General features: G+C 49.7%; 2 protein-coding genes across 3 annotated transcripts; both read right to left on the reverse strand.

The window, feature by feature from the left end:
• Positions 1–871: 871 nt before the first annotated feature.
• On the reverse strand, positions 872–6,855 carry LOC112873418 (rop guanine nucleotide exchange factor 14). Of its 2 annotated transcripts, XM_025936397.1 has the most exons (9): positions 6,707–6,855; positions 6,568–6,611; positions 5,018–5,190; positions 2,683–3,087; positions 2,452–2,606; positions 2,276–2,350; positions 1,854–2,129; positions 1,384–1,731; positions 872–1,296 (listed from the first exon to the last, which is right to left on the reverse strand). In XM_025936397.1, the coding sequence occupies exons 3-9, from the start codon at positions 5,091–5,093 to the stop codon at positions 1,009–1,011; spliced, it is 1,623 nt and encodes a 540-aa protein (XP_025792182.1). In that variant the 5' UTR covers positions 5,094–5,190; positions 6,568–6,611; positions 6,707–6,855; the 3' UTR covers positions 872–1,008. The 2 variants fall into 2 exon arrangements, with proteins under 2 accessions (XP_025792182.1, XP_025792253.1); XM_025936468.1 differs by lacking the exons at positions 6,568–6,611; positions 6,707–6,855 and having other exon boundaries at positions 5,018–5,840.
• A 4,189-nt stretch (positions 6,856–11,044) lies between these two features.
• LOC112890852 (syntaxin-22-like) lies at positions 11,045–14,238 on the reverse strand. The gene is made up of 7 exons (XM_025958072.1): positions 13,741–14,238; positions 13,418–13,511; positions 13,096–13,232; positions 12,307–12,381; positions 11,686–11,843; positions 11,507–11,607; positions 11,045–11,431 (listed from the first exon to the last, which is right to left on the reverse strand). The coding sequence occupies exons 1-7, from the start codon at positions 13,917–13,919 to the stop codon at positions 11,366–11,368; spliced, it is 810 nt and encodes a 269-aa protein (XP_025813857.1). The 5' UTR covers positions 13,920–14,238; the 3' UTR covers positions 11,045–11,365.
• Positions 14,239–15,175: the final 937 nt, after the last annotated feature.

Here is a 15,175-nt window from a genome sequence, read left to right on the forward strand (position 1 = left end):
ACGGCTTTGATTTCGGGGAGCCGTCGTTACTTGCTTCCGCGACGCGGACGGTCCGAGGCGTTTAGTTGCCGGACACGTAGTCCCGGCTTGGAAGGGACGGCAGCGTCCAGACGCAAGCGAGTCGTCGCCTCGTGGGCAAACTCTTCCCCGAGCAGGACACGACACGGGGGTCGACGAGAAACAAAAAAGGTACTAGTAGCACGGAGCAATCCCTGAACTCGTTCGCCCCTTGGAGCAGCACGCCAGCCGCTGTTCCAAACCTCCAAGTTCCAACTCCAACGCGGCGTTTGATCGCGGAATGCCACCCCGGGGAGGACGTCGACCAGCCGGGAAGCTGGAAGCGTGCCGATTTGACGCCGAGGAGCGGGGAATTCTGCCGAATTGCCTTCTTGCTCTGTCCCGGTGCCGGCGACGCACGAGGGCGGCGCGCCCGTGCGCGGAAGATTCTGTTGTGCCGAGTGCACTTCGCCCTCTGGAAAATGGAAACATTCTTCTTCCCTTTGCGCCCGTCCAGGGCTCCAATCCTGACTTCAGAATTGGCACGGTCCCTTCGTTCACTTTTCAGAACCCCACACGCCCCCATCGACGCGTACCGGAGCGGAAGACGCGTCCATGCGTCACCGTGAACCCGTCAAGCAAGGTCGTCTCGTGTTTACACCAGTGTGCAACTACACACGCTGTAGGCCAAGCCAGAGGCCCAGACCTCTAGCCCTCCCACAGCTTATCATCTGGTGCCAGCAAGAAACGCAGCAGGGCTGACCAAGGGCACCACATTGTCCGGACGCAACTGCAACACCCGGAGACCGCGACAAAACGGCAGGATTCACTCGGCCGACGCTGCTCTCTTACACAGTGCACTGCAAACTCATCATCATCGGTCGCGAAACACGTCGCATTACGCTATCAGTAAGGTACCTTGCGGGGCGGACAACTGGGCCCCGCCGCATCGCCACCCTGTACACATCGCCAAAAGATTCACAACGGCCGGGCGCGGGCGCGGCCGCACCCTCACCACCGCAGCTGCTTCACCCCTTTCTTCCTGACGACGGCGTCGAGGCGGCCGTCGACCATGCTGATCTGGTCCATGAGGGACCGCCGGATGCGGCCCGGCGGCGTCTCCGTGATGCCTGCCAGGTACACGTCGGAGGAGAGGTCGAACTTCAGCGTCGCCATCGGGGTGTTGGGCTTCTTCACCAGGTCGTCCTCCAGAAGTATCTCCGCCACCCGGGACAGTATGCTGAATGCGACCCCGACAAGGACCCTAGAGTAAGCCTCCACAATGGCATGACCCACGTCCTGCGTACAGGGTAGTTGTTCTTCAATTACATGTTCAGAACTGCATACCTATCAAGTTCGATCGTCGTGATGCAATGCCAAACTTACCACGTTGTATTGGACCTTCAAAACATCTATAAACGTTGGAGGAAGGTTGGGAAATCTGGATTTCAGAAGCTGCACAAGAGTGTCAGCCCTTTCGATGCACGCAGACATCTTGTCGAGTTCTGACGAACTGTCCTTCATGAAGTTCCAGGAATGCCGTCCTGGGGACCTCTTGCTTTTTTCCTCTAAAATCCTTTGGTTCCATGCAAACACTGCGCCCTCCAACCGGTTTATAGTCTCAAGCACGCTGTGCTCAGTTTTCAAACTGAGCGAAACAAAGATTTCCTCTATAGGAATATACTCCGTGGTTATAGCTTGATACAAATCTTCGCCCAAGCTAGCTCTCCCAGACTGCAAATAACAACAAAGTTATTTACAGTGTATCAGAATATCAATTCAATCATGAAAGTAATTTTATTGAAAGATCACCAAAAGGCTGTACTAACAAATAATTAAGTTAAGTGGATACTTGCCTTTGGGAGGGCATCCATAACAGCTGCAGGAATAGGCATATGGAATAGGACTTGTTCGTTGATGGATTTTGCAGCTTTGAGGATCTGATGAACAAGCTTAGCCTGAAAAACAAGCCTTTTTCGCTGAAATTGAGATAGCCCTTGCTCAGGGACACGAGGAGATGGGAGCCACCACTTTTTACTCTTCCTTGGAAAAGTTATTTTTCCCCGCCCATCAGCTCTACTGCCACTCTCCTCGTACCAGAACTCTGTATCTATCATTGAGTCCATCACTTCCTGCATATTTTGTTGCAGATACCATTACTAAATACAAAATATGCCACAAAGAATTAAGAGAAACTAAACCATTAAACAAGGACGAAACCTGCCCTAATTATGCATATGCATAGGACTAACACAGAGAATGACAATTGACAACATACAATGAGCATCGCATCAAGCTTCTGAAGAGCAGGAAGGTTCACATGAACATCTGAACGGGCCTTCGGAGTCATAATCTGCATGATTCAGTTGAAACATAAGTAAATAAGACTCTGAATCATTTTACTTCACAACAAGATATAGCAAGAGAGGAACACTTCATTCAGAGACTAATCACCTCAAATGTGCATCCATCTGCCCCACTTTGCTTCGTCGGAACCAACTCCACCATGTAAGTTGTAGGAGACAGTAACCAGTCCATTTCTTTTCTCCATCTGATCTTTTTCTCTTCACACAATGGTTCCAGCTTCCAGAGTTCTCCAAAAACAGTTGCTGTTACATTAAGTTATCCTTTTCTGTGAGCACAGGGAAACTGCAATGTACACATAAATTTCTTATAAAAGTATACCTGAGAGATTGATTATGCCATTGGACAAGGCCAGAGCAGTACAAACACCCCTAGCTCCTCCAGAAGTGTCATCACCGAGCAATAGCTTTGAAAATTTTTCCTTCATGTTTTCAATATCTGAAGCACTCAAGGTATATGTGATTGGTTTCTTCCCTTTGAAAGGGAGTAGATGAACTGCGATGGGTGTACCCAACTCATCAAGAGAATGCTCATCCTGCTTGCTAAGGCTGTGGGAAGAGAAGGAAGAACCAGAAGCATCTTTACTGGAGCAACTTGAGACTTCATCATCAAGGGAATCATTGGTGACACAACCATCTCCACCTGTTGTTGCGCTAATGCCACTATCATCGTCATAGGCGGAACTATTGATAATGCAGGTCTCAAGGCCATTATATGTCATCACCCCTACATCAATAGGAATTTTAACTTATCTTTGCCATAATGACATGGAAATATGTTAATTCAGGGGGGGTAAAAAGGAAGAGGAAAACAGAATACAGGACAGCTCATTTACAAATCACAGCTATGGAACTTTGGATCAGAGACCTAATTGATGGTCCCCTAGATAACCGTGTATGAAACAGCAATCAGTTTTGTTATGCTTGTTTATCTAATATAGTGTATAAACAAGCAGACCCCTAAATAATCAAAGGAGGAACACAAAATTTGTACTGTCAGTCATTGATTCTATGTTTTATCCATTGTGTTATTAGAATGTTGTTGTTATCATAACTAGGCCATTGCACATGCTTGTGTGAGGTGTGAACTACCTAGAAGCTGTTGTGAATCTTGTACTTTCCACCACCTAATATAAAAGTACTTCCTCTGCTACAATGCAGAACCTGCCTATTGGTTCCAACTTCCACCAAAATCGAGAGGCAAATTAAATAACTAAAAACTAAGAACAATTGCTAAAAATTTCAATAGCTCCATGTGAAACGTCAACCAAATAATAAGAAATGACAATCAAATCCCTGTGACGTATTTTCAGCTGAAATTTCACTGTGGAGCTACAGCATCCGATTGTTGATTGAAGGATCTACACTACTTCAGTGTAGCTATTGGTGGAACAGTTGGTTTCATACTAAGCATAAAGTACTTGGGAAAAAAAAGTAAAATGGAAGGACATGAGAAGGGCATTGTCAGCATGCCCCAGCTACCATCTAGCATCTACTCACAACAATGCAGAAGTCAGAGGTAGTGTGTTCAAATCATAGTGATATAGGTGTAATTCTGCAATTGCCCGGCCCACATGGCATGCCATAGAGAATTGTTCAGTTGCAAGAATCTTGCAACTAGCGTAAGTCCAACCATAAGCCATGGCCCAATTTTTTGTGCCTTTCCTCTGCGCAGTGTCTAAAAAGCAGTGTACCACTACACTACCGGCTAGCAGTCTTTTGCCCCCAAAGTCAATGAGGGGGAAGATGCCACACCTGACCTTGCGGAAAACGGCCAGGGACCACTTTTGAGCTATACAAAACCTGCTAAACGAACTCTAAATATTAAAAAAACAAGTAGCTAAAAATCACGGAATCGATGGAAAGACAGCTAGAAAGACAAACAAACGCCGGTGAAAAAAAAATGGCAGACGGGTAACCGCTGAGCAGTGAGCAGTGCAACGAGAAGTTATGAATGCGAACATGGTGCGGCCGGGCCGGCCGGCCGGCTGCCGGTCGCATCAGGTGGCACAGTGCCGTGGGCCGTGGCTCGGTGCTCCCCGGTATCTTCCCGTGACCCCATTACGCGCACGCACGTTCCCAACCCACTGCACGGCACGGCCTGCGCCGCGCGGCGCATGCAGCGCTGCTCGAGGCGAGAGTACTGTGGGGACGGGACGGGGACGCCTCTGCTGAACAGTCGCGTCGGCCGTGACCTCCCCCACGTTCCCATCCCTCCCTAGCTAGCCTCAACATTTTTTCATTGTTTTTTCAATTGAACCTTGTTCATCTTGTGGGTTTGTGATTGTGGGCAGGTGAATAAGTCTGCTCAGCCTATAGGATCTACTCCTAGATGAGTAAAAAAAATCTAAGATTCTCAAGGATTGCTGGTACGGGGCAGGCAGCGGGCAGGGGCTGCACCGCCCAACCACTCGCAAGTCGCAGCTGGTAGGACAAGTGTACTCCTGCTACAAATAACCAATCCATAAGCCTATCAAAATAGCGGGAGGCGAAGAAATGGCATTCAAACCAGCATCATAAACTGCATAATCGAAGGTACAGCCGCTACAGGGAGTCAAGATTCGCTTCGAGTACACACAAGAACAAACCAAAATGTGGCCAAAATCAAAGAAACCTTCGCAGGAAGAGAGGAGGGAGGAAGGAGATCAGGGGCTTACTGTCGGGCTCCTGGTCCATGTCGATGCTGAAGTCCTGCGGCCGCCGCCGGCAGCACCCCAGCGTCTTCATCCTCATCTCCGCCCTCCTCCTCCACCGATCCTCCTCCTCCTCCTCCTCCCCAACCGCGCCGCGTTACCACCACCACCACCGCCTGGCGCAGCACCAGTAGTAACTGAAACAGAAGAAGGAAACGGAACCCCACCACAGCATCAGGGTTTGAATGGGGAGCAGAGGCCGGTCGTCAGACCGCAAACTGCTGAGGAAAAATTAAATGCGCCGCGATCTCGCAACGATAGCACCCACACCCCTGTCTACTGGTATTCCGGCTCGCCATAATCACGGGGCGGCGTACATGGCGACCGCCCGCCGGCCCACCCGCGGAAAAGAACCACCGCGACGGGACGCCCACGCACGCCACCACGCCACGCTGCACCCCGAGTTCCGACGAGCACCCAACCACACGAAGCACCAGGATCCTCGCAGCGCGGCTTTTGGGGCGCTAATGATTAGGCCATCAAAGGAAAAAGAGGGTGGAGGGTTAATCTCGCGATTAGATGCGGCTAATGATGGTGTCCTGACGATAAGGCGACGCCGAACCAGCGGTGGCCGGCCGTAGCAGCCCCGCCCGCCCGTCCGGACGCGAGTAATGAGCGCCGGGCCGGTGACCCTGACGTACCCCCCGCAGCCACGAACCAGCAGTGACGGACGGGGGGGCTCGGCGGCCGTGCGGAGGCGTTTGAATTTTGAACGGGGCGGCGGAGGAGCAGAGCAGGCGAGGCAACAGCAACAGGGCGTGGACTGTGTAGGGGAGCGGAGGACGTGTAGGCTTTTCGCGGGCGGTGGGGGCTCTCCGCTCGCGTCGGTCACCGGGTCTAGTGCGGCACGGCTGGGCGCGGCAGCGGGCTGCGGCCTCGCTTTCCCAGGGAAAGAGGCCGCCGGAAAGCGATGACCTGAAAAGGCGAGGTGTGGGAGGAGTAAAACCAGAGCACCTCTGCGAGGGTGAAAACACTGAAAAGGGGGGGAATTTGACTGCTCTTTTCAGACAAAAGACTCGAGCACCCTGGTTGATTACGAGAGCAACCAGGCTTCAATTGACTGCTCTGCTTATGTTATCCATTCCCAAAGAAAAATAATCGTCGTAAAAACGACAAGAAAACTTCAATTATCTGCGCGTTCTCTATTTCTTTCTTTCCCGGCTCTGATGACACGGCACCGGCGCCGACGGCAGGAACAGGAGGGCGCCTGCTAGTCTCGCCGGAACCGGACGCTACGTGTTTGTACTACGCTTCCTACAGGTGAGCAATGCTTGGGGTTCTCGGTGGCGCTGCCGGAGCTATTCTTGAAGGCACAACGCAGGTGAAGCGGAAGCGGCGGCCAGGAATGGGAAGAAGCTCGGGGAACCGGGACGGCACGAACTGAAACGTCGCGGCCCGGCGGTTCCTCGCCGGCATTTCAGGGAGTACAAGTGCAAGTCCAAGTGCGCAAGTTCTTGGCGAAATGTACTTGAGTAGGTAGGGGAGAGCGAGAGCGAGAGCGGAGCGGCAAGTACCTTCGCAGCGTCTAGGCCACACAAGTCAGCAGCTGGACATGGATCTGCGAGAGAAGGGGAATCGCCTTAGCCGCGGAGGAAGGAAACGATTCATCCAGGAGGAAAGCGAGTGAGGGGATGGAATGGAAGGGCTTCTTACCAGCTGTTAGTTGTTACCACCGTGCCGGTGAGGGCGAGGGGGCAGGCAGGCAGGGACTTGAATGTGAAGACATGCGTGAGGACTGAGGAGCAGGGCAGCAGCAGTAGCAGGGAGGGTTGGAAAAGGAGGAGGAGGAAGGGGGAGGGGAGCGTGTGTGGAAAGGGTTGGAACTGTCTGACTATCTCGAGCAATAAATGCTGGAGGGAGATGGAGTAGCAACAGGAGGCAGGTGAAGTGGTGAGGAGTGACGAGTGAGGAGCAGCAAACCAACGGCAATCCCTGGGATCTCATCCGTACCGCTAAACTCTCATCCCACCCTAATCGACGCAGATAGGCATCATGTGATGGCGTTCATCTCACAACCTCACCCATTCCCTCCCCAACTTTTTGACTACTTTCTTCTTAGCAAGCATAGCATCTCGGGCCTTGTTTAGATTGCAACAAAGTTGCAATAGTGACACTGTAACGTTTTCGTTTGTATTTGACAAATTTTATCTAATTATGGACTAATTAGGCTCAAAAGATTCGTCTCGAGATGTACAATTAAACTGTGCAATTAGTTATTTTTTTTACATACATTTACTGCTTCATGCATGTGTCCCAAAATTGATGTGATGGAGAGAGAGTGTAAAAAGTTGGAATTTGAAGTGCATCTAAACGGGGCCTCGGTTATTCAAAAATGAACAGAGAATGGCGCTCTGTTCTTCAAAAAGATAGCTTTGTTACTAGCATCTGACTTTTTGTTAGCCTCCTCCACCAGTGTAATCCTTTTGGCTAAAGGAAAAAAATGATCTTTTTTCCCGGCTGGTTTGCATTGACAAACCACGAGGCGGTCAGGCCATGCCAGGTCCGCCACTAAAAAAAAGGGTTGGGGCCATCTGCATGCGCCGGGCACGCAGCAGCATCCAATGCTGCTGCCGCCGCGATGCCGGATCGTTTGCTTGCTTCTCCTCCCACTCCATCCCTCTGCACTCTGCAGACTTCCGCCGCTCCTGTCATTTTCTTTCTTCCGAGCTGTCGCCGTGTGGCACTCCTGAAATCAGATCAAACCACTCCGCTTCACATCCCCCCCATGCCTTTCCACAGCAGTGCTTTTTTCGAATAATTACCGCAGTGATTTGAAAAGCCAATTCTTACCGCGAGCCGTCAGAGAAGCCGTCTCCCCGCCGTTGGATCCCATCCATGTCTCGCAGCCGTTGGATCCCAGAGGACGGCTGGAACGCCTTGCTCATCCTGGCTGGACGGATGGCTCAGCCGAGCCAGGAACGTTACGAAACAAGCGCATTGATGGGCACGGAGCGAAGAATAGAAGGATTTGATTTGATACCCGAAAAAAAAAAGGAATAGAAGGGTTTGCTAGAAACCAAGCCGTCGTCGACCGGCGGCTGGCGGTGGTTGGAGCACGCTCCCAAACATGGCGGTGCCTTTGGTCCCGCGGGCCGCGACGCTACTCCCCAAGCGCGCGACGAGACAATCGGGCGCGCTGTGCTTCTCGGGCCCATCTGCGGATTTTACACCCACATGCCCTCGCCGTGAGCCGTTGGGAACGGTGGCGTGCCGCGACCACCGGCGCACGCACGCAACGCAAGCCGCTCACCCCGGCGTACGGCTCGTGGCCTCGTGGGAAAGCGGAAATTAGGGCTCTGGGTGCCCCACTCGGACACTCCCGGTAGAGGAGTACTGCTGTAGAATACACCATAATTGATGCTTACAAATTAAGAAATAATCACAGTAAGCAAGCAACAAACTATCACTGACGGTCCCTTCTCAATTTGTGTTCCAACTCCGTCGCAGCGAGGGCCGTGATATGCATAGAGAAGAATGTGTTGCTACTTTTCTAAAGTTTGGAGACAACTGGAGAACCATACGATGATCACTGTAGGACGGTTCAAATCAACTGCGTAGAGATAAAACCCACTTTTAAGAATATGAAAGATAGCACATTCCTTTCCAAGCAAGTGAGCTTGTACCACCAGGACACGATTTATGAGGCATAACGCATAATACAACAAGCCGAGACGTTCTTACCAATCAATACATACCGGTAGCACTGCCATGAAGTGGCCAAAGTGGCCGGGGAGACACGGTCATCAGATGCTCACGGGAATGGATGCAGATCCAACGCAGTTCAGATCAGCCACAGCCAGCACACCTGGAAGGACAGGCAGCGCACAATCATGGCATGGACTGCCAACAAACCAATTGGCTCGAAGTGGCGTCGTGGCCCGTTCCCCGGCCCCTGTTACGCGGTCGAAGCAGTAGTCCAGATCGTAACGATCTATCGGCCACCCCGACTGCACGTGCATGTGCTACACTGCCTGCTGCCTGCATGGACGTAAGAACGGCGGCCTACCTCGTAAGTCCCGCGGGCAGATAGATAGATCGCTCAAAAGGCGAACCGAGCAATGTGGGTCGAGGGCTCGGGGCACCGTCACATGCGCGAACTGCCGCTGCCTTGGACGCGAGGGCACGCCACGCACGCGAGTAAAGCGCTGCGGCCGCGGGCACGAACGCGCCGATGCGCGGGGGCGCCGCGCACGTACGGATGCCGCCGCTTGTGTGTGTGCGATCCAAGCTGCCGATCTGGCCGGCGGCTAATGGCCGCAGAGTACGTGGGGCGAGCACACATGCGGATTTCTTATCGTCTTCTCGCGCGGGAGCCTTGGATCCATTGATCTCGCATTCTATTCTCACGGCGATCGGGCAGGTTAAGGCCCTCTTTCTTTCAGCTTATAGCTGATTTTGAAGGTTTAATTTTGAAAAATTCAAAAATCAGATGACTTCCAGAATCATAATCGAAAATTTATAATCAGCTGAATTCTAGATTGTTGATTATGGGAGTCATCTGACTTCTTTTAAATTCTAGATTCTCGCGGCGATTGGGCAGATCAACTTATAGTTTGAAGTTTTGATTTTGAAAAATTTAAAAACTAGATGACTTTCAGAATTCATAATCGAGAACTCATAATCAGTTGGATTCTACATTCTCGATTATAGCAGTCATCTAACTTTTAAATTTTCCAAAATCGATATTCAAAATCGTTCAGAAGCTGAAATAAATAGGGGTCTAAAGACAAGATCACAGCTCAAGCACCGCTCGCGGCCGAAGGAACCGCCGAAAATCGGCAGACAGGGTGCGCGTGGGGAGGACGGAGGAGTGGATCCGCGGCGGAAGGGACAGGGTTTGGCCTGGCAGCGTCGTGCCGGTCCCGCGACAGTTGCCGCAGCGTGCGAGCGGGCCCCCGAGGCTGATCGTCTGATCGAGGGCGAGCGAGACACAGGCACGGGCACGCCATCAAGATCTGTGCGTGCAAGCAGCGACGGCGTTTAGGGCGACGGTGAGGAGCCGGGGTAACCGAAAGACCAATGCGCACGGCTAAATATGACGATTTTTTGAGCTACACGTGACGGGTGCAGTGCGTAGGGTACGGAGCACCAAGCAATCATGACCCGCTCATCTTGTCCGGCAACCGGCGCTCATGTCTATTGCACATTTCCGCACACGAGCGAGTGATTCTGCAAATGTCCGTGGCCAGGTCACAATCTATAGTGTTGTGCAGTTCTGGTGAAACTAAGCAATCGTGTCCTACCCCGGCTTAAGCGCGGACCTAAACCTAACTATTTTGCTTCAGCAAACCCTTACCGCATGAAAAGTAAGCCATTGTTCGTTTCTTCTTCTCCTCCTTTTTACCAGTGATCATCTTGACTTCTTGAGGGCCCAGCCCCGGCCCCTTCTATCCCGCCGGCGCCGGTCCCTCACCAAGCAATTGTGCAATTGGACCAGCCCAAGCAAATGTGCAAATGGTCTTGGGCCTAATTACAACAGAGGCCGAGAACAAAATTAACAGAGACCGCCCAAACCAAGCAAATGCCCAATGAGCGAAAAGACGTACCTAGCTGTTTACAAGAGCCAGGAGCATCTCGGATCCTGAATTCGACTCCCCATAGAGAGCAAATTTTATAGAATTTAGTAGCGTTGTTCTTTCAGTGGTAGATAATATCTTCATAGATGCTCATAGAGATAAAATTTGTGTACGTACGTTCATAAGGGTGAGTGTACTTACGTGGTGAGTGTACTTCCGTCGTGAGTGTGTGAATTGTAGTGTGTAATCTTTTTTTTAAAAAAAACCGCAAATGCCCGATGGTCTATTGCACATATCATCAATGCCCGAATTGGAGCAATCCAATAGACAATGAATCAAATCCTCTGCCAAAAGAATCACGACCGATAAGTAATCGACCGTCTTCACAATGTTCCTTACCATGTCAAATAATCAGTGACAGTGCTAACTGCTAAACAACATTTTCAGTCACCTTTTTTTTATCCAAGAAACAAAATTAGTATCACGGAATCATCTTTCTTTATTCGATGCAGATACTTACAGAGTTACTGAATCACACGCAAGCGAACGTCCGAAACCCGAAGAAACAAAAGAGCATCACTGTTCACTCAAGGCAAGCCATTAAAAAAGGACTCACGCATGACAAAGGAACGTGCACTCACAAAACATGAAACGTAAAAGGGATTTCTAAAATCCGCTGGCTATATTTTTTGCACACAACATGATGTTGGTTAGACAAGAACATTTTCAGAGATGCAATGCAGTCTTCAATACTGAACTCCACGGAATAGCTTCGTAAGATGAAAGATTGTGTGTCTCAAGCTGCCAAAACTATTATCACAACAAGCAGCGCGGCCCCAAAGATGACCATAAGCAAGCAAAGCTGGCAACGGAAGGGTTTGTAAGGTGGAGAATAGTTGCAATTAAGCTTCAGTAATTTGCATTAGTCTGAACATACCAGGGAAGAATTTGATTTCTGAGTTTTGCCTGCTTTGGCGACTTCTCTCTTTGCCTCTGTGGTTGCTTCAGAAGAATTTTCAATGTTGATGTCGATTTCCTCTGGAACGGAACATGTACACATTAGTTAGGAGGCCAAAAAACACGGCAGCATAAGTACCATGCAGTGTAAAAACTTGCCAATTATAACTCCTTGGGCATGTACGAGTGTAGCAAGATCCTTGAACACTTCGTGTACTTCACCGATCTGTTGTTGGATCTCTTGAATGGCTTGCTCTCTTTCCTCGATGAGAGCTTCATTGAAAACAATCTCATTATCCAATTGCAGCACCTCTTGCCTTCAGCATAACATGGAAATTCATCAGAAATGTTGGGAAACAGGATTCTGCAAATCTCGCCTACGACATTGAAGCTTTCAGCTCACATAACAGGTTTAGCTTGCAGATTGTATTTCAATGTGGTGAGCCTCACTGGACGCAAACATTATTTTCAATCCATTCCCATCAACATTATTTGGCTGTGAGTAGAAAAATCTCTCTTGTGCAGACATTATATTTATAAATTCACATGACAGTCCACATGTATCAGTTAAGAAAGAGCGCAGCCCCTATACTGTCACCACTAAATCAGGGCAAATCTGCCATGCATGGGACATAAGATTTAGTTGAACCTCCTGTTTTTCAAGTAAACAATAGTCATCGGATATCCTAACATGTGTAGTCAAACCCACATTTGCCAAATGCATTAAAGAGTTTTGAGCTGAGCTTCCACCTGAGTACCAGATAATAGCTCAATACTGACCTTTTTGATTCAGCAAGTAGTGCACGCTGCTCAGGCATATTACCGGAGTCAGCACTTCTGTCATCTGTAGTATAGCTGCATCACAATGACCACAATAACATCCAGAAGATTAGCAGGCAATCCAATCAAAATAGCACAACTAAAATCATCAAGTTTAGAGAACACTAAGTGAAGACATCAAGTAAATTACAAGTCAACAATAGGGCCAGGATACAGAAGAAAAATGAATGTCCACTTATAACTATCTGCAAAACCATATGTGTGGATTACTGAGGAATTTCTCCATACACCAAAAAGATTTTTCTGGAGAAACAAAAGGAGCAAAAAGAAGGAAGAAGAGCTGCTCCATTTAAATGCTACAGTCGACAATAGATGATAGACGACTGAATTTCTATGCAAAAGTTACGGAGGCCAGACAAAGAAAAACAGCCAATATCAAACCAGGAAATATATATGGGGGATATCTTCATGAGCATCGAGGAATCATTTGAGATAAACATTCTAAAAATCAAGTTAAGGATGAATAGAGTTTAGTATCCTGTGCGGCCTGGCTTAGTCATCATGGTTCACTTACATAACCGCATCTAATTATCCAAAAGTTTGAAGTAGTTTATATTATCTAGCAAATAGCGGCAGTCCATTTTAGCATGAATTCAGATCTTATGAATAAGTAAATTGTGTTTCTAATGTAATTTATAGACAAACTGAAGCATTTCTGTCACAGGAGAGGAAGTGAAACACATAAGGTGAACTTCAGTATGGATTGGCTTAATTATGAACGGAAATTACTTTGACTGAGCATACTGGGGATCAACTGGCTTATATGCCATCTCCCTCTGAATCGCAAGATTTTGAAGTTTCCTGAACTCCTCCATTGTGGCACCAAAATCTTTAGCAAGCTTCATATCAGCTACCCTCTTGTCTGCCTGTAAGTAACACGAAAATTCCCTGAGTACCGTGGCAGCTAAGATTGTACTATACATGTACAACTGGAAGCAATCAAAGGGAAAATTATGTTTGCTACAATTGATTACTTCAACAGCATTACACATGAAAACAATAGCGATGACGAAACTGAAGGAGCTTAGACAAGTGAGAGATCACTACTAACACTAGTATCAATGCTCTTGTCAGCTTCAGCAGCTTTTTGGAGCTTATCTTTCGCATCCTTTGCCAATTGAAGAATGTTCTGACTGGTCTTCTGCCTGAGAGGGAATCAAAGCATTCGATCACAAAGTGACTAAGAAAGGGACATCAGTGAGTGAAGAAGGAGACATGCAGTTTAAGGCATGAGCTCAATCCTATCGATCGGAGAGCAGACTAATTGCTCCAAACCTGAACCAAGCATGGTAACCTAGTAGTCCAGTAGCAAATAACGCATGGGTTTATGCTGATTGCTGAACAATTAAGTGTAAGTGGAGTTCGAGAACAGACAGGTGATCACGAAGGGTGGGGGTGTCCTTGGGCGTGCCGAGCGAGTTGAGGAGGCGGCGGTAGGAGGCCACGGCGGTGGTGATCTGGAAGACGAGCCCGCGCGCGTCGTTGGGCCCCCCTCTCGCCTTCCTGCCCAGGGGCGCCCTGAGCGCCCCCGCCTCCAGATCCGCGAAGCTCATCGCCGACCCCTCCCACTTGCTCCTCCCGCCTCCCCCCTCTACCGACGTCGACCGCGCCGGAACAAACCGCAGCCGGCGGCGGAGGTGGTGGAGGAGCAGAGCGTACTTGGGGTTGGGGAAAGGCTGTCGCTGTCGTCGGCACCGGCCGCGCTGGAGTAGCCTATTCCATGGATCGTGCTGTTGCGACAGGTGGTGGGTGGTGGGCGCCACCACGAAGCGGCACGAAAAGGAGCAGACGCCGCGGCCGGGCCCGCTGCTCTCCACGCCCAGGATTTGGGAGTAGGGTGTGCGCTCGGCTCGGCTGCACCGTCGGCCGTCGTCGCACGGGGTCGCGTCGCGTCGTGCCGCGGAGAAAAGGCGAAAAGGCGACGACGATGGTGGGGGTGGGCCGATAATTGGGCCGAAACAGTCTATCGTTATTGGGTTATATTATAGTGGAAATGCATATGAGGGTTGGGCCGGGCCTACCATGGTTCCTTCTTTAGAAAGGAGCAGCTTCGTAACAACTCTTTTTCCCTCGAAAAGGTGTCCCTTTTTTAATCCAAGATTTTGACGCTTTCGGAAGCCTGAATTACAGGATACATGTATTTTTTTTCCATGTTTGGCGGAGCAACTTATATTGGTATACCACCTTATTTGTCTTTAATTTTTTTTTCCACTTACTTTCTTATCTATAGGCCTATAGCTTTTCCCCTGGACAATGCCACTATTAATCCTAGCAATATTAGAATAAAAATGTACCTAACAACTTACAAGTTAGCATGTGTCAGGGTCTCAGAGATTCAAGCTGTGACTAACGCCGCAGCCGAAGCGTCCATATCATTGCTGTTGGTACGCCCCCTTGCACGAAGGAACATGATTCCTGTCCCGTAGGCTCGGAGAAGGCGTCACTAGCCTACCGGATACAATTGTTTGGAGAGATGCTTCGCTTCGCCGAGTAAACCCGAAACGTGCGCAAACTTTTATGCCAGGATCATGCTAAGCCCCCGGAGACGTGTCGCGGCACGATTCCGCCGTCTTAACATCACGATTAGACCAGCACCGCGTCGAGGCCGCGGAAGCAGATGAAGACCATGATCCCCTCCTCTTCCTGAATCCTGATCGAATTCCTCCGGAGGAAGACGGCAACCCTCACCGACTGCAACGCTGCGAATGTTCAACCGGGCCTCCGGTACAAGCATCCCAGGAGTAGGCAAAGGGATCTTGTTTTCTCAAATGCATCAGGCTCTTGCGCGCAGTAATTTGACACCAGGCAC

The sequence above is a fragment of the Panicum hallii genome, chromosome 1 (genome assembly GCF_002211085.1).
Source record: "Panicum hallii strain FIL2 chromosome 1, PHallii_v3.1, whole genome shotgun sequence".
Lineage (NCBI taxonomy): Eukaryota > Viridiplantae > Streptophyta > Magnoliopsida > Poales > Poaceae > Panicum > Panicum hallii.

Excerpts from the sequence above, each read along its gene's own strand:
- LOC112873418 (XM_025936397.1), bottom strand. The coding sequence starts at position 5,093 with ATGAGGATGAAGACGCTGGGGTGCTGCCGGCGGCGGCCGCAGGACTTC. Across the intron at positions 1,732-1,853 it reads TTATGGATGCCCTCCCAAAG|TCTGGGAGAGCTAGCTTGGG; the intron begins GCAAGTATCCAC and ends TGTTATTTGCAG. Across the intron at positions 1,297-1,383 it reads TGAAGGTCCAATACAACGTG|GACGTGGGTCATGCCATTGT; the intron begins GTAAGTTTGGCA and ends CCCTGTACGCAG.
- LOC112890852 (XM_025958072.1), bottom strand. The coding sequence starts at position 13,919 with ATGAGCTTCGCGGATCTGGAGGCGGGGGCGCTCAGGGCGCCCCTGGGC. Across the intron at positions 13,512-13,740 it reads CCCACCCTTCGTGATCACCT|GCAGAAGACCAGTCAGAACA; the intron begins GTCTGTTCTCGA and ends ATTCCCTCTCAG. Across the intron at positions 11,432-11,506 it reads AGAAATCAAATTCTTCCCTG|CTTTGCTTGCTTATGGTCAT; the intron begins GTATGTTCAGAC and ends TTCCGTTGCCAG.